Source organism: Cucurbita moschata, unplaced genomic scaffold (genome assembly GCF_002738365.1).
Source record: "Cucurbita moschata cultivar Rifu unplaced genomic scaffold, Cmos_1.0 Cmo_Scf00012, whole genome shotgun sequence".
NCBI classification, from domain to species: domain Eukaryota; kingdom Viridiplantae; phylum Streptophyta; class Magnoliopsida; order Cucurbitales; family Cucurbitaceae; genus Cucurbita; species Cucurbita moschata.
In genome coordinates, this window is record NW_019268528.1 from 1,826,814 (window position 1) to 1,849,924 (window position 23,111).

The following is a 23,111-nucleotide window of genomic DNA, read 5'->3' on the forward strand; positions in this document are numbered from 1 at the left end:
TTTTTTTTTTTTTTTTTTTTTTTTTTTTTTTTTTTTTTTTTTTTTTTTTTTTTTTGTTGCAACCAGACTCACATTAAGGAGCTTGAGGAAGAAGTGAAACTTCTCAAGGATCTTTCTCATCCAAATATTGTTGTGAGTATGGCCTTCTGCTTCTCATTTACGTAAATAAGTCCATTAGTTTGCCCACTGAATACATTGTGTTGTTTGTTAGAGATACTTGGGGACAGTCAGAGAGGATGATTCTTTAAATATATTATTGGAGTTTGTCCCTGGTGGATCAATATCGTCACTTTTGGGGAAATTTGGAGCCTTTCCTGAAGCAGTAAGTCATTCTATTTACTACGTTCAACATGCTCGTGTCAGATGCACCGAGTGTCTAATCCTTAATACCAACTGTCTGTAGGTTTTAAGAACATATACAAAACAGTTATTATTGGGATTGGAATATTTACACAAGAACGGTATCATGCACAGGGACATTAAGGTCGGTTTTTATGATTTTTATCATTGCATGCAGTTTACTTATTCCCCGTGTCAGTTATAAATAGGTTGTGTTTCTTGTATTCTATTGCAGGGGGCGAATATCCTTGTAGATAACAATGGATGCATTAAGCTTGCTGATTTTGGGGCATCAAAACAAGTTGTCGAGCTGGTAAAGCCAGTGATCCTTGACTTTTATTTAGTTTGAAAGCTATCTGGCTTCTGATCAAAATTCCTTTGTTGTAGGCTACAATTTCAGGAGCAAAGTCTATGAAGGGCACTCCATATTGGATGGCTCCTGAAGTAATTCTGCAGACCGGGCATAATTTGTAAGAACTAACTGATGTCAAGCTCTACTTAGAATCTACGATCTGTTCTGAATATTTGGATACCAATTATTAACTGTAAAATGTTGATTTCAAATCCTGTTGACAAGCTTAAATTTGAGGCAAATAAGTGGACTTAAGTAGCTTTGCCTATAGCAAAATATTAATTTGGTGAGATGGATGATCATAAGTATGTGATAATTATTCCTAGCTCTGCTGACATATGGAGTGTTGGATGCACTGTTATTGAGATGGCTACAGGAAAGCCTCCTTGGAGCCAACAGTATCAAGAGGTATCTTATAACTTGAAGATGTTTTAGTGGTGGGTGCATTAAATTGTTTTGTAAAGTGAACTGACAATTCTTTTCTTTTAGGTTGCTGCTCTTTTTCATATAGGTACAACGAAGTCTCATCCACCAATCCCCGAGCAGCTTTCGGTTGAAGCTAAAGATTTTCTGTTGAAATGTTTGCAAAAGTAAGTCTCATTTCTTTGCATTTCTAACCCCGATCTTCAAGAAGCTAATCCTAGCTTTACAATGTTCAAACTTTGAGATTCGTTGGAAACGTTCTTCTTTTGCTTCTCTTTGCCACTATTTCTCATGGAAAGTCAAATCAATGTGGGTCAAATTGCAGGGAACCAAACTTAAGACCAGCTGCCTCTGAACTCTTGAAGGTGATTTTTAACTTGATTGATATTTTTGTTGTACTTAATAAAAACAAATAATAAGCTGCAGAGGCTCTAGCGGCGTGCTTCCTCTTTTATTCTAGCAATAACGTATTATACACTGAGAAATAGTGCCAGTGGCGTGATTGTTTTAACTATCATCTAACCTTCCTGTTTTGTTGCTTGAAGCATCCGTTTGTTACCGGGGAGGAGGCAGAATCTCAACTCGTGTCACGTGATGCATGCACGGTTAGAGGATTAAAGAACCAGAATAATTTATTCATGATTGTTTGTTTTCCTATTTATAACTGTAAATTTGCCATCATCAGGAGCCCTTGGAAATCCATTCACCTTTGTATACTTCAAAGTTTGAAATGAGGTGAATCCAAAAATTTGACTAGAAAAGATTGTGCATTTACCTGCTTACAATTATTAAGGTTTTTGACGTTCTTTTCTTGACAGTAAAACTCCAACACATCCTGGATCAAGTGATATTTGTAATTTGGATAGCCTGAGCTGCTCAAAGGTATACACTGCAAACAAACTAGAAAGCGATATATGGACAGCAAACAGTGATGATGAAATGTGTCAGATTGATGACAAGGATGATTTAATGTTAGATGAAGTAAAAATCGGTTCTTCTATTGTACATGAGAATTTGAAGGTGAGGAAACTTTTATTTTTTCTTCTTTTTCAATGCCTGGATGGCACTTTAGTTCGTTCACAAAGCTCTTGAATTAACTTGGCTAATTTTTTTCTTTTGGTGAAGAGTTATAACCCAATTTGTGAGCCCTCCGATGATGAGGATTGCAAATTTGATAGAAGTCCAGCAGTAGACCAAGGAAGCAATTTAGAAGAGGAAGCTCTTGCAGCTAGAAGCTGTTCAGGAGTTTTTGACGAGGACCAGAACTTCTCATTTCCTAGGGGACGATCACTCTCTGAAGACGAGGATGAGCTTACTGAATCAAAAATTAAAGCTTTCTTGTATGAAAAGGTTTGGATTTTCAGTTTGAGATTGCAATTACTTTGTCTTTCTAATTCTCCCCTTCACTGCCGTTTTATTAAAGAAACTTGTTTGCTTAATTTGTTATGTTTGATTTCAATGCCTTAGGCTCTTGAATTGAAGAAACTTCAGTCACCGCTTTATGAGGAATTCTACAATAGTTTGAATGCATCCTGCTCTCCAGTTTTTATTGAGAGTAAACGAGATGAAAGTACTCCCACATACTTGAAATTGCCTCCGAAAAGCCGGTCACCAAGTCGAAGTCCTGGTAATCCATCCCCAGCAATTGATGCTTTTGGCACTGGTAGCCCAGCTAGTGGTAGCAGGGGTAATGCAAATGATCAGAGATCACAACTCAGCGATTGGAAAGGACTTCTAGTTGATGGTCAGTCAGAAGCTGGTAGCCCGAGGTTCGACTTTTGGATGTTCTTTTTAGCAGGCTTAGTATCATTGACGTCTGTTGTATTCTTGATGTTTGGACAAGTGACGTTGTGTGTTATCATCTAGCAGCAAGCATTATTCTGATATACAAAGGAAGTGGAAAGAAGAGCTTGATCAAGAGCTTGAGAAAAAACGAGGTAGATAATGTTATTATTCAATGCCATTTACACGAGTCCACCGTGGGCTGTTAGAACTCCATAGTGACTATTCTATTTTGCAATTTTCTTGATTGTTAACAGAGATGATGCGTCAAGCTGGTGGCGGAGGCAAAACTTCATCACCAAAGGATAAAGCCATGGGCCGACACAGAGAGCGGACAAGATTTGCATCTCCATTACGGTAGATGTTTAAATCTCTTTTTTCCTTCACACAGTGTGTGTGATTATTATGGCAATATGCATAATTGTGAAGAACCGTTGACAGAGATGATGCATCGGGCGCTGGAAGGGAGAACAGGGAAAACATCATCTCCTGAAGGAAGTTATGAAAGAATAGCATCTTCAAACTACATCAGCTGAGTTTATTTGCTCATTTTTCCTTTCCTCTGCAGTCCTTGTGGAGTGTATGAAATGCAGAGGTCCCTTGCTGACTCATGATCAGATTCTCAAAAGGGGGGAAGGAAAAAGACACGTTGAGCTATATGCTAATCTGTTTTTGTTCTTTTTTCATTGATTTTGTTGGGGGTGGGGAAGCTTTTAAGGATACATATTTTTCAATTTTGTATCCAGTGGTGAATAGAAAATGTATCATTAGTGTACAATATTCTGGTTTGATGATATAAAATGGCACAGGTTTGTTTCTTTCCATGTCTGTATCATTTCTTCATCACAAACAACACAACCACTCGGGCATTGAGAAAATATCAAACAAAATGTTGTTTGATAGTACTTTTACTTCATATTTTGTAAATGGGTCTCATCTGTTCTTGAAGTTAACCGAAACTTTCTTTATTGATTTTCACAGGCTGATACAATGTGATGGAATGAAGGAAGAACACAAGAAACACACTATGGACATTGAGAAAATATCAAACAAAGAATAATTTAGAGCAACTTCTTTCAAATTCTCATCTGTATTATATTGGTTGGTCTCTGTTTCAGTCCACTCAGATTAGTGTTCCCATCATATTTCTGTACACTTTTTCTGCTTTTCAGGGGAGACACCAACCTAGCAGCCAGTCTTGAAGGTGAGAAAGATTGCCTCAGCTTGGAACCTGTAAGTCTTGCAGGTGAGAATGGTTGCCTCAGCTTCGAAGTTAACAGCCTTGACGGTGAAAATGACCGACGCAGCTTGGAGGCAGTGGATCCCTTTGGAGGAGACTGCTTACTCGAGAGTACTGGTTTTGTTGGCGACCGTGTGATCACCACCGGCGGGCTCCTAATCTTCACCTGAAACTTTGAAGCTGACGCTGGAGACTTGATCAAGAACTTATGTGGAGTTGTTTGCTGTCTAGTTTTTGTGATGACTGGAGACTTTGTTCTGCAGAACTTCGGTTGTTGGGAGTTATCTGATGATGATAGGAATATAGGATTTGGAAAAAGTATGGTCTTTTTCGTCCATGGCCTGCTGTTCCTAGGTGACACTCGGTTTGCTAAATACTGCGCATTCTCTTTATCAACGACATCTCTTTTGGTCGGAGGTGAAACGACCTTGAAATTGATCCGGGACCGAACGCGTTGAAGCGACGGAGAATGCGATTCAGTTCGTTTGGATTGTAACTTTTCTTGCTTCTCTCTTTTCCTTCTTACTCTTAGTTCTGAATCTTCCAGGTTTGGTCTTCGGTTTCTTTGTCGTGTCAACGGAGTTTTTGGGTCATCCATCGACGTGCTTTTGGTGTCGATGGTAACAGCTTCAACCATCTCTCTTGCAAATTTGCTAGCAGTCAGTATTTCTCCAATGGTTTCACCTACAAGCATTGCTGGTAAAGACATCCTCTTCCACTCCCCTGCTCAAAATGAAAATAATGAATAATCTCGAAACTTATTAAACGTTTTTAAAGTTCAAGAACCTATTTAACACAGAATTGGTAGTTAACGAGCACATTAAACCGTTCTTGAAATTGAGCGACTGACTAACTCAACCTTAAAAAGGCGACCAAGAAACAAACAGCAAGAACAGGAAAGATTCAAGGCATTAAAAGTTTAGAAAGAGACCTCCTCCTGCATTAGCTGGAAACTTCCCCACAGGAGATTTTCTGCCTCCACCACCATTTTTGATCCTTCAAAAATGGAAACAGAGAAGAACCCATTTGAGTATTAAACAAAAAAAAGCTCAACTTGACACAAAACCGATCGAATTGATAGCAAGAAATTAAACCTCAAAGATTCCTGTTTACATCTGAGGCTTGTCTTAAGATAGCCTCTGGTACTACGTGGGCTAAGGCTCACCCCTGATATCACTTTGTTCCCTCCTGTTACTGTGAATTGCAGTTCTTGTAGCCTTCTCATGCACATTTCCACCTACACAACCCAAATTACTCCCAAAATGTAAGAACAAGAACAAGAACAAGAAAGAGCTACTTGTTCAATCCTGAAGTTTTAATGGCAGCGGAGTATTAAAATATATTGGATTGCAAGTTCTCATTGAGCTGAGGTTGAAGAACAAATGTATTTTCGTTTACATCACTTGATGAAGATCCATTTGAGGATTGTTGGGAGGGAGTCCGTCCAACGTTGGCTAATTTAGGGAATGATCGTAGGTCTACAAGTAAAGAATACATCTCCATTGATACGATACATTTTTGGGAAACTAAAAGCAAACCCACGAGAGCTTATGCTCAAAGTGTACAATATCATACCACCGCGGAGAGTCGGATTGGAGGGTTTGTTTCCCCGAAAGTGAGGAAGAATTTACATTTTCAACCTTCTAGCTGAGAATATGTAATGAAAATGAAGAACCCAGATTGGATCTACAGCTTTCCTCGCAGTATTTTCAGAGAAATGAAACAAAGATAATGAAATGAAAGAAAGAACCTTTCTGAAACTGTTCCACCAAAAAAAGAACAAAAAAATGGAGAAAGCTAAAAGATCCAATGAAGAACAATGTAAAATTATCAACATTTGAGCTGAAAAACTACGCTAAAAATGAAGAAATACCCAAATGAGATCTGCAAACTTTCTCCAAAAACTTAGAACACAATAAAAAACAGAGTCCTTATGCAATTCAATCAAAACAGAGTCCATGAACTTTGTGTTCTTACCTTCTTGAGCGTTTCTCTCACTTGAACTGGGTTGAGAGTGGCTGCTGCTGCTGCTGCTGCTACCATTTTCTTTTGCTTTGGTGGGGTTTTGGCTACCATTTTGATTGAATTGAAGAATCACCAACGTGGGTCTTCAACAAATCTCTCTCTTTCTCTCTCTAAATAGCCATGAGAGATTATGAGGGGTCGAAACTGATTGAATTGAAATTCTTGTTGCCGAACCCCTTTTTGTCTCACAAGTGGGGAAGTCAAAGGAGAGGGCTTTTTTAGATAATTGGTAACGTATCTTTGTTGTTCCAACGGTCGATTTTCCATTCAATCTGAAAACGAAAGGGCCAACGGCTACTTTTTTTAAAAAAATATTTGATGGGCCTTCCATGCACACACCCAATTCAGCCCTAGTTTTTAAATTTTGGGTTCTACTTACTATGTGGGTCTCTTCTTCATCGTTGAAACAAAAGCTAAAGATGGCAATATTTTAAAATTAGGGTTTGCTCCATTTATTTATATTGTCCTATAAAGGTGTAATAATGCACTTTTTTTTAAAAAAAAAATGTTTTGTAGATAAGTATCTTGTGAGTTAATTATTAATTATTTACTCGTTTTCCATTTAGTCACGGTACTTCGAGTATTATGTTTTGTGAGATCTCACGTCATGAGGAGAACAAAAGCTCCCTTTATAAGGGTGTGAAAACATCTCCCTTAAATAGAAGCTAAGCTCAAATAAGACAATATCTGCTAGATGTGAACTTGGGGAAGCTCGAAAAGGAAACTCCGGACAACATAGGGTGGGTTTGATTTATCCACGACGTTCAAATTTAGGTTTTTAGGTTATGTTAAATTAATATGTTTATTTGATAAATTTTGGCTAAATTCACACGATGTAATATAGAACATACCCTATAGAAATCATCTATATGTTAACTTGGTTTGTTTTCTAGACCTCATTTGGTAAGCCAGAAGCATACAATTTAGCTGTAAGTAACATCTCCAAGAAAAGAACAATTCTATGAATCAAAAAGACAAATACACAGAGAACATGTTGTAGTGAGTGCAGAGGTTAGAGAAACACACTGTTGTACAAAGGTTGAAGATGATGTCTATCATTGAAACACAGTGGAGGATCGAGACGGTATTAACGATGGCCTCCTCCTGCAAGTTTTGAGCCTTGTATCTTGTGTACAGAAGGTTGAAGATGATGTCATCATTGGAACTCGGTCGAGGACGATCGAGATGGTATTAAAGATGGCCTCCTGAAATTTTTCAGTCCTCTCAATTTGAGAGGACTCCACACAATTGGTTTTCTTTGTAATGCAATAACTTTGCCATTTCTTGAACCACCACCACCACCTTGTTGTGTTGGAGGGCTCCCCATGAACTTGCTACTGCTCCTCATGGCAGCAATAGGTGTTGCTGCCTCTACTGCTGTTTGGAATTCCGGTAATGGAGAGAACAACTTTGAGTATCTTGCTTTCCTTGTTGCAAATAATTGTGGCCCCAATGCAGCACTTCCATTTCTTAATTTTGAGGCAGAGGTCTGGAGTGGGGTTGCCATGTGAGAGTGCAACTCGGGACGAGGACGAAGTGTAGCAATTGAGACCCGTCTTTTCGGTTGAAAAACCTGTGTCATAGTCGTTGTCGTTGTCGTTGTCATCATTGGAGTTGACCTAACAGCAAGCGAATTTCGTCTTGGTATAAGAAGGCTTCTTGTGTTTGCTGCTGCTGCTGTTGTCATCATTTTGGGGACATTTTCTTTGCCTTCTGTTGGATGAGCAGTGTTTATGAATGAAGAGACACGCCGTTTTTTGGATGGCAAGGGAGACGACGTTGGCGGTATGAAATTGGTTATCTTTCTTAGGGGAAGCCTTAGCTTTGAAGGACCTAATGGTGGTTTCTTTTCTGTAATGGTTTTAGGAGCTGCCAACTTTGGAAGAGAGAGCATTGCTGAGGGCTGAGAGGCACCAACGACAGTAGCAAGAGCTCTACTTTCTTGTTTTAGTCTGGCTTTCCTCTCATCTGCGAGGTGGCTCTCGAGATCGCGAACCTGTTGTTAGTACACAAACAATAAGCAAATTGTGCAATGATGTAAAAAGACCAGCAAAAATAAAGAACTTCAATTGTTTTAGGACTAGAGGTTATAGCTTATTGTTAAAAATCACGACTCTCTACGACGGTAAGATATTGTCCACTTTGAGCATAAGCTCTCGTGGCTTTGCTTTGGGCTTCCCCAAAAGACCCCATACCAATACCTATGACCATTCCCTAAATTAGCTAATGTGAGGTTCCCTCCCAACAATCCTCCCTTCGAACAAAGTACACTATGGAGCCTCCCGTGAGGCCTATGGAGCCCTCAAACATCCTCCCCTTAATTGAGACTCGACTCCTTCTCTAGAATCCTTGAACAAAGTACACTTTTTGTTCAACACTTGAGTCACTTTTGACTACTTTTTCGAGGCTCACAACTTCTTTGTTCGACATTTGAGGATTCTATCGACTTGGCTAAGTTAAGGGCATGGCTCTGATACCATGTTAGAATCACAGCTCTCCATAATAGTATGCTATTGTCCACTTTGAGTATAAGCTCTCGTGGCTTTATTTTGGGCTTCCCCAAAATGCCTCACACCAATGGAGATGTATTCCTTACTAATTCATGATCATTCCCTAAATTAACTAAAGTAGAACTCCCTCCCGAACGCTTATCCCAAGAACTTGGTTAGAAACTTTATATTAATTACCTTCTCTTGAAGAGTCCTGCAAATATGTTCCCTAGCCGTGAGTCTTAATTGCAAAGATTGCACACTGTCTTGTAACTTCTTCATTTCCTTCTCATCATGCTTGGACTTTTCTGCCTGTATGTTTAACAAAAAAAGAATTATAAACAAGGTCAAAGCACCAAAAGAAGAATCTTCAAGAAGTACAATCCGAACTTTCTGGTGTTCATATTCATATACCATTTGCTTGAACTTGAACAGGTCTGTGAGATCGGTCTGTTTGCGAGCTGGGGCATTCTCGATCCCCCTAACACGGCTTGCAAAATTCAGCGAGCAGAGTGTCTCTCCAACATCGGCTGCACTTGGACTAATCTGTACAAACATCAGGGTTTTGCAATCTCCTCCTACATGTAGAAGAGTTTCAATTAGTGTCTATGAAGCTTCACAGTAAAGATTAAGGAGCAAAGTATTAAGGCAATAAATCCCCCACCTAGGGAGCTTTGCAGCAAATGAGTGAGTTTTGAGTTTCTGTTACAAGAAAAAAAAAATCAAAACTCAATCAGATATAACAAGAAAATTTCCAGAGAAAACAGGAGAAGTTGGATGGAGAAATGCCTGTAAGGAATGTGAGCTGTTTTAGAAGCCAGGGCAGATATAACATCACCGAGAGCCGAAAGTGATTTATTGATGAACTGAGATTCCTTTAATCTTTCACCATCAACATCAATCCTCCCCACACGCTCGCTACCAGCCAAGTCCACTAACCAAAGATGACTCTTTGTCCTCTGTCCATTAATAAGATTCTCTCCCTTGACAGTGACTCGCAACAAGCTGCATACAAATGGTGATAGTAGAGGATATCTTAACATGTTCTTCAAGATGATTCAGCATACGGTGATCAGACAAGAACTTTACCAGTGGGAGCGGCTGCTGAGCTCATTAGCACTGGTGGACCCAACAGATCTTGCCCGATTTCCAGATTTAAGTATTTCCCACACTTCTTCAGTTCCATACACTTGAGCTTCAATCAATCCAGGGACTTCCTGTGTTCCTTCTGCTGCTTGCTTGATCTCCAACCTTAAAACAAACTTCACATTAACAATCTCTCCCAATATTTTTAACATTACTAATCATTCAAATGTTTCAAGTCGGGGGGAGGACATGTTGCAATGAACTGATAACAAATATCTTAGAACACTAATGCAAGAAATTGTTTCATATGATTATTGAATTTTTTGAACCAAAAGCATTCTGCTCTGTAGTGTTACCAAAATCACAATCACGAAATATGCCATGTAATATAGACATGTGTAACCATCCACGAAAAGTTACGGGAAAAAAAGAAACTCACTTCTTCAGATTTGGGTTGGAGTTGTCTGCCAAGAGATCCCTGATTTTCTCATTGTAAACCTCCAACATGCTGACATACAATTCATATTTCATAACACCATCTCTCTCTTCTGAAATCTTAAACAGCTCCTTTAGAGTTCGGTAGTTGACTCCTCTGTTTTCCGGCGTTCCCTCCATAGTAAATGTCTTCCCTGTTCCAGTTTGTCCGTAAGCAAATATGCAGACATTGTAGCCATCCATCACTGAAGCTACGACAGGTTTAGCTTGACTGAAGACAGCTCCTGCACATTTGAAAAACCATCATCAATACATGGATTAAGAATTCACAGTAACTTACAGCACTAATTCTCACAATTACCTTGGCCGTCCTCAATCTTGAACACATGATCAAACTTAAACTGTTTTTTAGAAGAATCAGAAGAAAGAACTTGAATCTCGTTTTCCTGAGACGAATCAAATTCAATTACAGAGGTAGATCCACTTTCCAATTCGCTTTCATTTAATGGTCTACATCGGCAGAAAACTCTAATATTCCCTTTCAATTCAATCACTTCATTGTAAAGTCTCTTTCGCTCAGAGGACTCTTCAAGGTATTTCTTCTTCAAAAGTTCATGTTCTGTACCTAAAAAACAAAAAACAGCCCAGGATTCATTGCTAAGGAGTGATTATTAAAAAACGGCAATGATGGGAAACGGTTGGCCTGTAGAAGAAAGCTACCTAGAAGGTGAAGAGTTTTCACAACTTCAGGGCCTGGAAAAGCATCAGAGTCCAGCTTGAATCGTTCAGTTAGGAGCATATGCTGATTCTTCAAATTCTGAAACCATAAATCAACAAAGTAAGAATTGCCAATTTTGCAACTGGAGAAAAGAATAAACTAGAAATTTACCTTGTAAACTATACTCACAATATAGAGCATAAATTTTTTTTTATTAAAATGTAATTATTGGATACAAAGAATTTTTCAGCAGCCATTAGAAAAACAAGACCTCAAGTATTTCTCATTACCTTAATTTTGTTGCTCAAGTCAATTACTTTTTGCAGGATTGGAAGAGTATGCGCTCCCTCTGGTGATGCTAATTCGGCTTCACTGGATACTTCGTTCCCCATCTTATCATCACACTCAAAAGATTCTCCCAAAGCCATATCTGGACCGCTCAGAAATTTAGTGAAACAAGTTGACGGAAAAGATAATCATAAACGTTTGAACTGATCATGAAGAAAGGCAGTCCATGAAATTCTCAGTGGCCAAACTGAAACCAAGGAAAAATTGAACAATGAATTGGTCGTTTTCACACCACGACAGAAAACCCTAGGTCTCCAACTGAATGTAAATATATCAAATTGATTGCTTTTTCGAAATTACAACCATAAAAAGAACGAAAACAGAACCATATCTTCCTGGTCGGAATAGATCCATCAAAACAAACATTCTTTACACATCGAGAACCAGAAAGAATCGTTAAGAAAATGAAAGAATTAGCGAACCTGAACCGGCAATTAAAGGCAGAGACCTCGAATCATGACTAGGAACAACCGGAGTGCATAATTCTGAGACAACTTCCATTGCAACTGAAATTGAAACAACACTTCCCAATCATTAAATCAACCAAATCAACAACAAACCATCTCGATCCACTCCTTTCCCCCACAAGAGCCCACCCCAGAAAGCGAGAAAGAGAGTACCTTCCATGGCTTCAAAAAGAGAGAACGAGGACGTGAATTTCGAGAGAAGCGCAAGAATTTGATGGAGAAGAAGAAGAAGAAGAAGAAGAAGAAGAAGAAGTGACAGAGCACTGAGTGTAGAGAGAGAGAGAGAGAGAGAGAAATGGTAACGTAGGGTTTGAGATTGAATTCGAAGATTTGAAATGGCGAGCGGGCTATTGACGCTCTTTCAAACGGCTATAAATTATATCAAAATTACGTTTTTGGCCCTCCGTTTTCTCGAATCTCGAATCTCGCCCAATGGATCTCCGACCTCTTTCATTTTTTATTTTTTATAATTTTTTATTCTAGAAGTTATTAATAATATATATATATATATATATATATATATATTAAATAGAAATATTATAAAAAATTTATGATATTTCGATTATAGGTATATCTCTACTTACCAGTAAATAAATATTTTTTAAAGATTGACTATTGAATTTTTATTTAAATTATATTTTGGTTTAGTGTTCATGAAATATTATTAAATTTATATGATATTTTATATTTTAATAGATATTACATCAAAAATGAAAATTATTCTTTAAAAAAAATTTAAAATAGATATATTTTAATATTTATATATACAATGAGGAAAGAACCTAATTCCAATTAATTTTGTGCTTTAAAACAATTTTAATTGAGCTGTTTAATTGAGCGAGAACTGTAAAGAAGTTGGGGAAGCAAGGGCCGAGAAGAATTTCTTGTCTGGACTTTTTTAGACCCAACTCAGTTATTCAAAGAGCAATTCTTATTAAATAATGAACCAAAAATAATTTAGCCGTAAAACATTTGAGTTGTATTATTTCGGAAGCCGTTTATTCAAATTTTAATCTTTAATAGAAATAATAATGTGTAAATCTTTATTATTTATTTTAAATATTGAATTAAGATTTTAATATATAGTTTAAAAAAATAAAAAGTTATTGTTTTATTATTTATTTATTTTTTTGTTGAGAATTTAACCCATACAAAATGATGACTAAATTTGAGGATAAGCACTTAGCAGCGCCACAAAAAATCCACAACTTCTGAGGAAATTCATTCTATGGCTGACAGATTGGAGGAGAAATAGTGATCTGTTCATGGCTTCCTCATTCCCAAATCCTTCCTTCGGCCATTGCTCCTTCGTAGCACCATCCAATCCATCCTCATCTACGCACTTCCCCTTATCTTTTCCGCGCCCTTCTTCCCTCGCTGCCTTCCCTCCAATTTCATCCACCAAAAATGGGTCCGTTTCGAAAATTCGTGCCAAGTTCGAGAAATTTCAAGGCGAGATTCCCCAGGATGATACACAAGAACCCAATCCGTCAATGTCGTTGCAACAACAAGAACAACAGCCTTCTGTGAGTCAAGAGGTTGAAGAAGATGACAGGTTTTCAATTTCTCTTCCTCCTCAATGTTTGTTTACTGAATTTTAAAATTGTTTGAACCCTAGAAGTTAATCGTGGAAAGATGGAAAGATTCTCATGGTGGCTCTTATTTGATTGATTAATTAGTTGCATATAACGAAGAGCTAGGAGGTATGGATTTTTCAAGCTAATGGAGGATTTGTGACCCATAGGTCTCTCAAAATGGTCTTAAATTATGGTTGAATGATGAAGAATTAAGTTCTGTAAACCCCAAGGGCTGGCCATGGTGGATTTCTTGGTCTAGAAAGTTCATTTATCCCCTAGGAGTGATCCTGAAGTAGCGGCTTGAGATGTTTTGGAGGGTAAGGTGATGCTGGTTGTAAGATATCCTCTAGAGTCCAAAGAGGGAATATGAAACACGGTATTGTCCGCTTTGGACTGTTACTTATCGTTGTCAACCTCACGGTTTTAAAACACATCTACTAGGGAGAGGTTTCCACACCCTTATAAGAAATGCTTCATTCACCTCTCCAGTCAATGTGGGGTCTCACAATTCACCGCCCTTGAGGGCCGACGTCCTCACTGGCACACCGCCTAGTGTCTAGCTCTGATACTATTTGTTACAGCCCAAGGCCACCACTAACAGATATTGTCCGTTTTGGCCCGTTATGTATCACCGTCAGCCTCACGGTTTTAAAACGTGTCTACTATGGAGAGGTTTTCACACCCTTATAAGGAATGTTATGTTCACCTCTCCAACCGACGTCTCCAACTAACGTGGGATCTTAAAGAATCGGACCATGAGCATAAGGCAAGAAGTTGATTCTCTGTAAGCAAAGAAATGCTTTAACTAATTGTTTTTACTGTTTGATCGTCTATATGACTATTACCAACCACCATAGGTTGACCTAGTAGTCAATAAAGACCATGTAAATAATAAAGAAGTGGGAGAGAACAAGTTCAAGCCAGGTAGCCACCTACGAACATCTCATCTATTCTTTTGCAAATAGACTAGACACGTTCAAATTAGCTAGGGATCGCTCAGCTTGACTGGAGATATTGTTGAGGATTATTGGAAGGAGTAGTCCCACGTTATTTAATTAAGAGGAAGATCATGGGTTTATAAGTAACGAACACTATCTGTTCACTAGAAGTAAACGTTCTCAATTGATACGAAATGAAAGGAGGAACAGTATTGGCCATCTTTTTGTTTTGTTTTATAAAGATTTTGTGAAATTGAAATATCCATTCTCATTTGGTTGGTGAAGCAGGGCTTTCTCAATGTTTTTACTCTCACTTTCAGCTGCTTGCCTTCAGACTTGGAGGGAGCAGTCAGGCAATCTGGTGAAGCTGCTGGTTTGTTTGTGTCTTCAGGAGGACTAAGAGCAATAGTATAATACTCTTTATGCTAATCTTTGCCAAATCTTATGCCACTTCTCTATAAATATGCACAAATCATGATAGAACTTGAAAACGCTTGATATTTCCATTGCTGTAAATTTAGTTTCTTCCTGTATAATTTGCCATGCTTAGTTTCACAATTTGCAAGGGCTCCATTGCTACTAATCTCTGAAAAGACCTACTCGTTCGAATGCCAGTTTTGAGACATTTCACCGATTCATTTCTATATCTCCCTCCTCTCTTTACTCTCAACTGTAACGGCCCAAGCTACCGCTAGCCGATATTGTCCTCTTTAGCTTTCCATTTTGGACTTTCCCTTGAGGTTTTTAAAACGTGTCTATTAGGGAGATGTTTTCACACCCTTATAAATAATGTTTCGTTCTCCTCCCCAACCAATGTAGGATCTCACAATTCATACCTTTTCTTTTCAGGTTGAGCTTCTTATCCCCCAGCTACAGTTTCTGGACGATGAAGGTGCTCAAGCTGAACTCTGGGAACTGTCCAGAGTTTTCTTGGAGTCAGTCATTGAGGAAACAAAATGTGAGGTAAGTAGAATATGGAGTTACCACTTCAAGGCCCTGTTTATCAATCAAGAATTGAATTTGGAGAACACTCGGAATATATTATACCATGGAATGTGTTACAAAGAAAACAGTAGAATTTCATAGTTCTTAGGATGTTTATTCACTAGCTTTGTAATATACATATCTAAGTAATGCAAATTTAATTGCTAGAAAGTTAAAGCTGTGTTTCCAGATGCTGGGGCCGCTGCACTTCTTGAATATCGATGGAAAGATGCTTCCTTCAAAATTTCCAGGTAAGTTCCATGTAACATACAATTTGTGTACTCCAAAAGGTTGAGCTAAAGTCGATTTTTGCAATCTGAATCTGTATGTTCTCTTCGTATGGTTGTCGTTCTCAGCTTAAGCGACCGAAAACCTGTAGATACTGCAGATGAGATAGTTGTCATGGTTGTTCCTGATTACCAAATGTTGGAAAATGTGGAGAAAATAGCGGCTGCCCTCTCGGACGATCCGGTAAAAATCTGAACCATTCCATTTGCTGTTGAAGTACATTTTCGAAGTACTGCCTAATGGGGTATATATATGGTTCAGTTTACTATAATATAGATTTACCAGATATAATCATCTATTATATATAACTATCTACCATATATATCTTTGTGACCATTTTTCATATATAACAATTGAATAAGCTATAAATAAGCAGCATGCTCTATAACCCAACATCCACCTCTTTGTTTTTCTACATTGATGGTAGCCAAGGCCTCTTATCATGTGGAATCCCCGTCTCATCAGCGAAGATGTAGGGGTCGGATTTAACGTTCGAAAATTGAGAAGATACTTTTTAAGGTAAATTTCAAAACTCTTAGTAGACATCAGCATTATGATAGAGTTACTCACAAAAGATGATCATCATAGCTCAATAAAGTGTTCTAATGTGAAGTAAATGTCTAACCTCATACATAAAAGTTGCTAAGGAGAAAAGAGGTCTCATATACAAGAGGCTCTAAACTTAGGATTTGTCCAACTCAACCTCTACTTTGTTCTTTTTTGTGCAGCACATTTACAACAGTCTACTCCATGAGGCCTTTGCCATCTGGTGCTGTATTTAGAGCTTATCCTGGGTAAGGAGATTTTAACATCTTATGAGATTCTTTAGATCTATTCACCGTGCTGAAAATGCAGAAAAACTCGGTCCAGTCTGTTAGAATCACACAATAACGCACACCCTCAATCTAGATGAACACAAAAAATAAGAGAGAGAAAATGCTAAGAGAAAATGACTTCAAGTATATACAATAAAAGAGAATACAAAGAATACAGAAAGCACATTTTCAAATCATTGTCTAGAGATATATATATAGTTCAGTTTATTATATATAGTTTTACCAGATGTAACCATCTACCGTATATAGATTTACCAACTATATATAAAACTATTTACCATATCTAGTTTTACGGTATAACAATTGGGTAAGCTATAAATAAGCAGTAGACTCTATAACCCAACACGGTCGTATAGGGAACAACCCAGATTGTGCAGATTACAGTTTAGTTGTATGACCTGAACTAACTTAAGAAAGTAGTAAAAAACTATGATATATCTTACATGAAAGTAACGGAACCATTAATGTGAAATAATAATCAAACTCAAGGCCGTGGTCACTCATCTTACAGCAAATATCCATGGTTGAACTTTCTCCAACCACTTTCTTCTTCTTGTTCTTCCTTGTTTGGGGGGGTTTCTTTTTTGAAGAAGTGATTGACATCTTTGCAATTGTTAACCAGGTTGTGGAAAGTGTTCTTTGATGATAAAGATAGGCCAGGCAGATATTTGCTTGCCAAAGAATTAATAAGTCGTCCGGATGCTGGAGACCTCGAGGTCAGTTACCTAAGAAAATAACATATGAGAAATTATCATGATACTATTAATGTAACAACCCAAGTCCAATGCTAGCATATATTGTTCGCTTTGGCCCGTTACGTATCACTGTCAGCTTTGCGGTTCTAAAACGCGTCTAAGAGAGAGAGAGATTTCCACATACTTATAAAAAATGCTTCGTTCCCCTCTCCAACCGATGTAAGATCTGGCAATATTTGTAACAGCCCAAGCCTACCGCTAACTGATATTGTCCTCTTTGGGCTTCCCTTCCGAGCTTCCTCTCAAGGTAAAAACGTGTTTGCTAGAGAGAGGTTTCCACACTTATAAGGAATGCTTTGTTATAAGTGGGAACCTCTCCCTAACTTATAAGTGTGTGGAAACCTCTCCCTGACATCCGCGTTTTAAAACTGTGAGGCTGACGGCAATACGTAATAGGCCAAAACAGACAGTATCTACTAGCAGTGGATTTAGATTGTTACAATTAATGTGTCTTTTTACTTGCCTCGCAATGTATGATCATAAATTAATATCTAGATTATGGAGCTTTCACAATTTCAACTCTATAATGGTTCTTAAATCCAGAAGAGATTAATTGAAGCAATAATGTAAGCCTAAGTATCGTATGCAGATAATATTTGGAAATGTAGCAGAGTCAAACGACCCGTCATTTTTCGACAAAGCAGCTGGAGTTCTCTCTTCCGTAACCCGATTCATGAAAGCAATTTCAAGATAATCGAAGCGAGTTTCCTTGATATTATTACAACTCATGGGTCCTTGTAAGTTATGAACTCCTAATGCATTCTATTCTGTTCCAGAAAGCAAAGAAGAGTCAGTTTTCTTGATAAATATGTTCTTAGCAGTCTCTTAGTTAACTATAGATAATCAAGCTACAAGCATAGGCTACCAGTTCACTGCTACAGCTATCTCATCAAATTTTCCTTATGGTAAAGCCAAGATACATTGATAAGTGAATCTTCTGCAGACAAGAATCACATATCCAGAATCAACCTTGAAGAGAAATACCTTAAAAGAAATGGCATGACAGTAATCTCAACTTTGTATTATATGCTATCAGTGAATAACTAGGGGTAAATTTTAGCTGAACTTGTGGAAATTACCTTTTTCACCTATAATGTAGCATTTCATGTTATCTTTGATGCTCAAGAACTGTATACAATGGTTATTAAACTTATGGTACTCTAAGAATGGCGAAAAATGATTAATAGTTTTCTTTAAAAGATGAAGAAAACGTGACCCATATCAAGTTTTAACATCTCTCGTTATGAAATTGCAAAGGTGTTAACATAATGTCTACAACTTATGGGGCATGAGTCGGTGAACTACAATATGAACATGTCAATCCTCGCTTCGTCGTAATTACAAGAAATAAATCGAGAAATCATCATTAAAATGATAAACATGTCATAAACCTTTTGGTGATGCACCCAAATTTGAAATTATAATTGATTTATTACTCTAACTAACCTTGAGTAAGTGGCCCTGTCTGGCCTGGTGGAAGAAGCAAAAGTGAACATGGGGAGCCTATCTACGCAATAATATGGGTAGCCTTCACAAGTGGGAAGGACGTCATTATAATAACAGCTCATGTCTAGTATTCATACCAGAGAGGGGAATAAGTTTGGATCGTTAACACGACCGTTATCGTTATCGATCGGTTCCTTCTTGTCATCAGGATCCAAGTAGAAGAGGATGAATTTCTTATCTGGTACATATCCTTCATCTACCATGTGTACAAACAGATCCATCAAAACTCCATAAATGATATCAGCTTGTGGATGCCTTTTGTCTCCAACAGTAAAACTATGGACTTTCTTGTCAATCTCTATCCAACTGATGCCAGTTTCTTTGGCCATTCCCGTCTCCTTCATCTTCCTGATTGTCCTTGCTCTTTCCTTCCAATTCCCCTCAGAAGAATATATGTTGGCTAACAGAACATAAGGGACTGAGCTATTCGGTGTTTCCGAAAACAGATGTTCGGCTGCATATTTCCCCATTTCAGAATCACCGTAGAGGCTGCAGGCGCCGAGCAATGCCTGCCACACGAGTAATCCTGGCTGTTCAGGCAGTTTCTCAATGAAGGTTCTAGCTTCAGACAGCAGTCCTGCTCTACCCAACATGTCGACAACACAAGCATAGTGTTCGCTCCTAGGATTCATCCTGTGATCTTTTGTCATTGATTCAAGGAACTCCATACCTTTATTTACTAACCCAACATGACTACAAGCATGGAGTAATGATAGAAACGTGATGTCTGTTGGCTTTGCACCTTCCAGTTTCATATTCTCATAAAGATGTAGAGCTTTCAAGCCGTCTCCATGTCGAGCAAACGCTGCAATCATGGAGTTCCATGTGACAGAGTTCCTATTTTGCATCCTATCAAAGACCTTCACTGATTCATCCAGTGCTCCACACTTGGAGTACATGTTTATAAGTCCATTGCTCACAAAAGGATTGCAACTAAAGTTCTTTTTGACAATAAACGAATGAACTTGTTGACCCAGCCTCAAAGATGTATCAGCACCAAACACTCCAAGAACAGCTGAAACAACATTTTCGTCAATCTCAATCCCCATTTTCAACATTTTCAGAAAGATTTGGATGGCTTCTTCCTCACATCCATTCTGTGTGAACCCTGCAAGGATAACAGTCAACGAAACCATATCGAGTTCCTCAGCCGACTCAAAAATCTTCCAAGCATCTCCAATGCTTCCACATTTTGAGTACATATCCATCAGAGCACTCCCAATGCACAAATCTGACTGAATTCCCAACTTCAAAATAAGACCATGAATTTGACATCCTTCCTCTAATGCCTCCAAGCCAGAACAAGCGGTGAGTAAGCTCAAATAAGTTAAAGAATTTGGCTCCACAGAGCCACAACTCAGCATTTCCCTAAACAGCTCCAGGCTGTGCTCATGATACCCATTTTGAGCCAAACCAGAGATCACAGCCGTCCAAGTAATCACATTTCTCTCCTCCATCTCATAAAAAACTTGCTTCCCAAAACCAACACATCCACATTTAAAATACGAACTAATCAGAGCATTTCCCACAGTAATTTCTTGTTTATATCCACTCAAAAACGTCAAACCGTGCATCATTTTAATGATGCAACACATCTCCAAGCCATCACAAGCAGATAAAATCGTCGTCAAAGTAGCTTTATCAAATTTACAATCACCAACTAAACACATAGCCTTAAAATAGCTAAAACCAGCACAGAACTCCCCATTTCTCATAAACCCACCAATCAATGCGTTCCACGAAACAGTATCTCTCGTGGGCATTTCATCAAACACCTTGACAGCATCCGGCAATTTACCACACCTCTCGTACATGGAGATGAGAGAGTTCATTATGACGACCCCATTTTCATGGTTGGAGAGCTCGAAGCTCTTGATGATGGAGGCATGGAGGGAAGAGCCCAAATAGAGGTGGCCGTCTCTTCCACAAACGGACAGAAGGAAGCTTGGGTCTACATGGTTGAGGACGAATGTTGAGGAGGTTTCTGCAAATGGGTTTTGATGGAATTGGTTTCTGAATGGGGAGATTCGAGAAGTGGCCCAAGAGGGAAGCTTGGAGCTCAGTTTTTGAAATACCCATTTGAGTTTCATCCATGAAAATGGGACTCGGAGACGGTCGCCGTCGAATTGGCTCCAGTCGGATGAAGAGGGATTGATGTACCCTTGCCGTAGGTTTCTCTTTCCTTTTTTATTTTTTTTTATTTCACCTAACATTGAAATTTAAACATTTAAAACATGTGACATCCATGAGTGGAGGAGGAGTGAAATTTGAAACTTGTGATCTGGATGAGTGAGAGTAAAATTTAGAATAAGTGACATTTTGGTCGGTTGAGTAAAATTTAGAACATGTGACCTCTTGATCAAGCGAGTGAAATTTAGAACATGAGACATCTTGGTCGGTTGAGTGAAATTTGGAACATGTGATCTTTTGATTGAGCAAGTGAAGTTTAGAACATGTGACCTCTTGATTGAGCGAGTGAAATTTGGAAAATGTGACCTCTTGATTGAACGAATGAAATTTGGAACACGTGACATCTTGGTCAAGTGAGTAAAATTTGAAACTTGATAAGTGTCTTTAGTAGTAAATTCCTAAGTTGAGTTCAAACCTATCATCATAATGTAGAGTGTAATAGGGGATATTATGCGTAAGGTGTATATACCGATAGTGTGAGTGTATGCTAGTCGAAGATCAGATTTAAGGGTAAGTATACGAGATTAGGTTCAAGGTTTGGTATACGAGCTTAGGTTCAAGGGTAGGTATACCAGCTTGCATGGGTCCATGTACGCGTACATGAGCCGTGTAGAAAAATTCTATACTTCCAATTCTGTTCAAACCGGAAGCTAAGACCATTGTCATGAAATGATGTTTTATGACATGTCCTAAACACAATGGTCTACAATTGCATTTCTTGACCTCAGGCACATGCTACTATTACTTTTCAGGTAAATAAAAAAAAACCTATATATGGATGATGACATCACAGTGACAGCAGTGAAATTGAAGTTAGGATGGATGCATTTCGTTTTGTTTATAGCCCTTAGATTAGATCAATACATTATTTTATTCTCTTCTTTGTTTTCCGCATTATTGTTTAATGAATTTATTATGAACATATAAGTCGATGACACGTTCTAAAATGCTTTGAAAGGTTTTTACATAGAACGGACGAAAAAAAAAAAAAAAATATATATATATATATATATATATATATATATTTATTTATTTCTAGTAGCACAGGTGGATTGTAGCCTTTAAAAAACTACCCTAACATTTAAAATTTCTTCATTTAAATTCATAGTTGGTAGATAATAATAGGAATAATAATAATAATAATAATAATAAGTGGTTGAATCGGGTCGGGTCGGGTATTGAAACGGGTACAGGTCCATTAAGTTGCCCGGCTGTGTGGGTATAAAAGGGTGTTTTTAGTTCTTACCTTCTTAAACTTCATGAGTTTTCTGAAAAAGGAAAGAGAGAGTAAAAAAATGTTGTCCGAAGAGAAGAAGAAGATCAAAGGCGAAGTGGTTTTGATGAAAAGCAATGTTTTGGACTTCAACGATTTTCATGCTTCGTTTCTCGATCGTCTTCACGAATTTCTTGGCCAACGAGTTTCTCTCCAACTTGTTAGTGCTGTTCATGGCGATCACCGTAAGTTTTCTCTCTCTTCTTTCATCATTATAATCTCTCCCTTTCTCTCTCTTGGTCTTCGTTCTCGAGAGATTCTTCAAGGGGAGGCCAAACAATGTTACTGACGGTTTTTATACTGTCTAGGAATTTTGATTTAATTGCATGTCCCAAGAATCAGGGTTAGGACGACAAATCACAATTTTTCAAAACAAGTCCTATTACAATATTTTAGTCTCTTAATTTATCTCGTAAATTCAATTATAGGTCAAATGTTAGCTACGTTACGTGATGGTCTGCTCGAATAATTTTTCCGTCTTTTTGTTTAAGTTTTTACGACCTTTTTAGCAAGATTCTCTAAGAATATATTAGTGGGTATGAAAACGTAGCTTGAGATTGAATTTTAATGAAAAAAAAAAAAAAAAAAGCTAATACTTCAATTATAAGTTTTGCTTTTTATCTTAAAAGCATACTTTTGCTTTATAATTATTTTCGTTAATTTTCTCAAAAATTTCTTTTTACTTAAAAATAATTTTTTTATATAGCTTAAATATTATTTTATTAAATATATATTATATAAAACCACATTTTAATTATTATTGCTAATTTTTTAACAAATTATATTATGAAAATTTAGAGATCTAAAAAAGTTTAAATAATAATAATAATAATAGACATTATTTCTAAATACTATTATTTATTTATTTCTTAAAATAACTTTATGCATAAATAATTTAAAATAAAAAATAAACCAATAATTTTTTTTCTCCTTAAAAGGGAAAAAAAATAGTCAACATTTTATTTACAGAAAATAAGGTTTAATTTGGTTGAATTATTATCATTTTTTAAAAAATTATTCTTATAATTGATTTTTTTTTTTTTTTTTTTTTTTTTTTGAA

The 23,111-nt window shown here is 37.5% G+C and overlaps 5 protein-coding genes across 9 annotated transcripts in view; 2 read left to right on the forward strand and 3 right to left on the reverse strand.

Moving 5' to 3' along the window:
• The window catches only part of LOC111450592 (mitogen-activated protein kinase kinase kinase NPK1-like), a 5,075-nt gene extending 1,672 nt beyond the window's left edge, over positions 1-3,403 (forward strand). The window contains exons 3-18 of one of the 2 annotated variants that reach the window (XM_023090801.1): positions 67-132; positions 212-322; positions 404-484; positions 575-652; positions 727-809; positions 1,018-1,099; positions 1,181-1,281; positions 1,440-1,479; positions 1,660-1,719; positions 1,800-1,849; positions 1,933-2,134; positions 2,240-2,464; positions 2,582-2,883; positions 2,981-3,051; positions 3,154-3,253; positions 3,338-3,403. In XM_023090801.1, the coding sequence (XP_022946569.1) occupies positions 67-132; positions 212-322; positions 404-484; positions 575-652; positions 727-809; positions 1,018-1,099; positions 1,181-1,281; positions 1,440-1,479; positions 1,660-1,719; positions 1,800-1,849; positions 1,933-2,134; positions 2,240-2,464; positions 2,582-2,883; positions 2,981-3,051; positions 3,154-3,253; positions 3,338-3,389 (1,704 nt within the window). In that variant the 3' untranslated portion in view covers positions 3,390-3,403. The remainder of the gene's footprint in view (positions 1-66; positions 133-211; positions 323-403; positions 485-574; positions 653-726; positions 810-1,017; positions 1,100-1,180; positions 1,282-1,439; positions 1,480-1,659; positions 1,720-1,799; positions 1,850-1,932; positions 2,135-2,239; positions 2,465-2,581; positions 2,884-2,980; positions 3,052-3,153; positions 3,254-3,337) is intronic. The other variant, XM_023090802.1, reaches the window with a different exon arrangement.
• Positions 3,404-3,765: 362 nt separating this feature from the next.
• LOC111450593 (microtubule-binding protein TANGLED) lies at positions 3,766-6,350 on the reverse strand. Its single transcript, XM_023090804.1, has 4 exons — positions 6,114-6,350; positions 5,231-5,373; positions 5,068-5,132; positions 3,766-4,859 (listed from the first exon to the last, which is right to left on the reverse strand). The coding sequence occupies exons 1-4, from the start codon at positions 6,210-6,212 to the stop codon at positions 3,973-3,975; spliced, it is 1,194 nt and encodes a 397-aa protein (XP_022946572.1). The 5' UTR covers positions 6,213-6,350; the 3' UTR covers positions 3,766-3,972.
• A 679-nt stretch (positions 6,351-7,029) lies between these two features.
• On the reverse strand, positions 7,030-12,025 carry LOC111450591 (kinesin-like protein KIN-14S). The gene is made up of 12 exons (XM_023090800.1): positions 11,858-12,025; positions 11,660-11,743; positions 11,180-11,319; positions 10,892-10,988; positions 10,533-10,796; positions 10,176-10,455; positions 9,740-9,901; positions 9,440-9,655; positions 9,315-9,352; positions 9,065-9,228; positions 8,849-8,962; positions 7,030-8,157 (listed from the first exon to the last, which is right to left on the reverse strand). Exons 1-12 carry the CDS (start codon positions 11,862-11,864, stop codon positions 7,318-7,320), a joined length of 2,406 nt encoding a protein of 801 aa, XP_022946568.1. The 5' UTR covers positions 11,865-12,025; the 3' UTR covers positions 7,030-7,317.
• Positions 12,026-12,888: 863 nt separating this feature from the next.
• LOC111450815 (probable linoleate 9S-lipoxygenase 5) overlaps positions 12,889-23,111 on the forward strand; it is a 14,831-nt gene continuing 4,608 nt past the window's right edge. The window contains exons 1-10 of the mRNA XM_023091108.1: positions 12,889-13,259; positions 14,540-14,627; positions 15,069-15,182; positions 15,372-15,454; positions 15,560-15,674; positions 15,919-16,010; positions 16,220-16,285; positions 16,950-17,043; positions 17,672-17,768; positions 22,018-22,236. Coding sequence (XP_022946876.1) covers positions 12,970-13,259; positions 14,540-14,627; positions 15,069-15,182; positions 15,372-15,454; positions 15,560-15,674; positions 15,919-16,010; positions 16,220-16,285; positions 16,950-17,043; positions 17,672-17,768; positions 22,018-22,236 — 1,258 coding nt within the window. The 5' untranslated portion in view covers positions 12,889-12,969. The remainder of the gene's footprint in view (positions 13,260-14,539; positions 14,628-15,068; positions 15,183-15,371; positions 15,455-15,559; positions 15,675-15,918; positions 16,011-16,219; positions 16,286-16,949; positions 17,044-17,671; positions 17,769-22,017; positions 22,237-23,111) is intronic.
• LOC111450393 (pentatricopeptide repeat-containing protein At3g05340) lies at positions 16,900-20,781 on the reverse strand. 4 transcript variants are annotated; one of them, XM_023090486.1, is made up of 3 exons: positions 18,666-20,781; positions 18,529-18,585; positions 17,764-17,849 (listed from the first exon to the last, which is right to left on the reverse strand). In XM_023090486.1, the coding sequence occupies exons 1-3, from the start codon at positions 20,676-20,678 to the stop codon at positions 17,835-17,837; spliced, it is 2,085 nt and encodes a 694-aa protein (XP_022946254.1). In that variant the 5' UTR covers positions 20,679-20,781; the 3' UTR covers positions 17,764-17,834. The 4 variants fall into 4 exon arrangements, 3 of the variants coding, with proteins under 3 accessions (XP_022946254.1, XP_022946255.1, XP_022946256.1); XM_023090487.1 differs by having other exon boundaries at positions 18,529-18,589; XR_002711802.1 differs by lacking the exon at positions 17,764-17,849 and adding an exon at positions 16,900-17,052 and having other exon boundaries at positions 18,529-20,781.

Bases quoted from the DNA above. Each gene is read 5' to 3' on its own strand.
- LOC111450593 (XM_023090804.1), bottom strand. From the start codon at position 6,212: ATGGTAGCCAAAACCCCACCAAAGCAAAAGAAAATGGTAGCAGCAGCA. The intron at 5,374-6,113 runs GTAAGAACACAA...TGGGTTGTGTAG, and splicing joins TGAGAGAAACGCTCAAGAAG to GTGGAAATGTGCATGAGAAG. The intron at 5,133-5,230 runs GTTTAATTTCTT...CCATTTTTGAAG, and splicing joins TGTAAACAGGAATCTTTGAG to GATCAAAAATGGTGGTGGAG.
- LOC111450591 (XM_023090800.1), bottom strand. The intron at 9,353-9,439 runs GCATTTCTCCAT...TTCTTGTAACAG, and splicing joins ACAGCTCACATTCCTTACAG to AAACTCAAAACTCACTCATT. The intron at 9,229-9,314 runs GTGGGGGATTTA...TTCTACATGTAG, and splicing joins TTTGCTGCAAAGCTCCCTAG to GAGGAGATTGCAAAACCCTG.
- LOC111450393 (XM_023090486.1), bottom strand. From the start codon at position 20,678: ATGAAACTCAAATGGGTATTTCAAAAACTGAGCTCCAAGCTTCCCTCT. The intron at 18,586-18,665 runs GTATGAATACTA...TTGCGTAGATAG, and splicing joins CAAACTTATTCCCCTCTCTG to GCTCCCCATGTTCACTTTTG.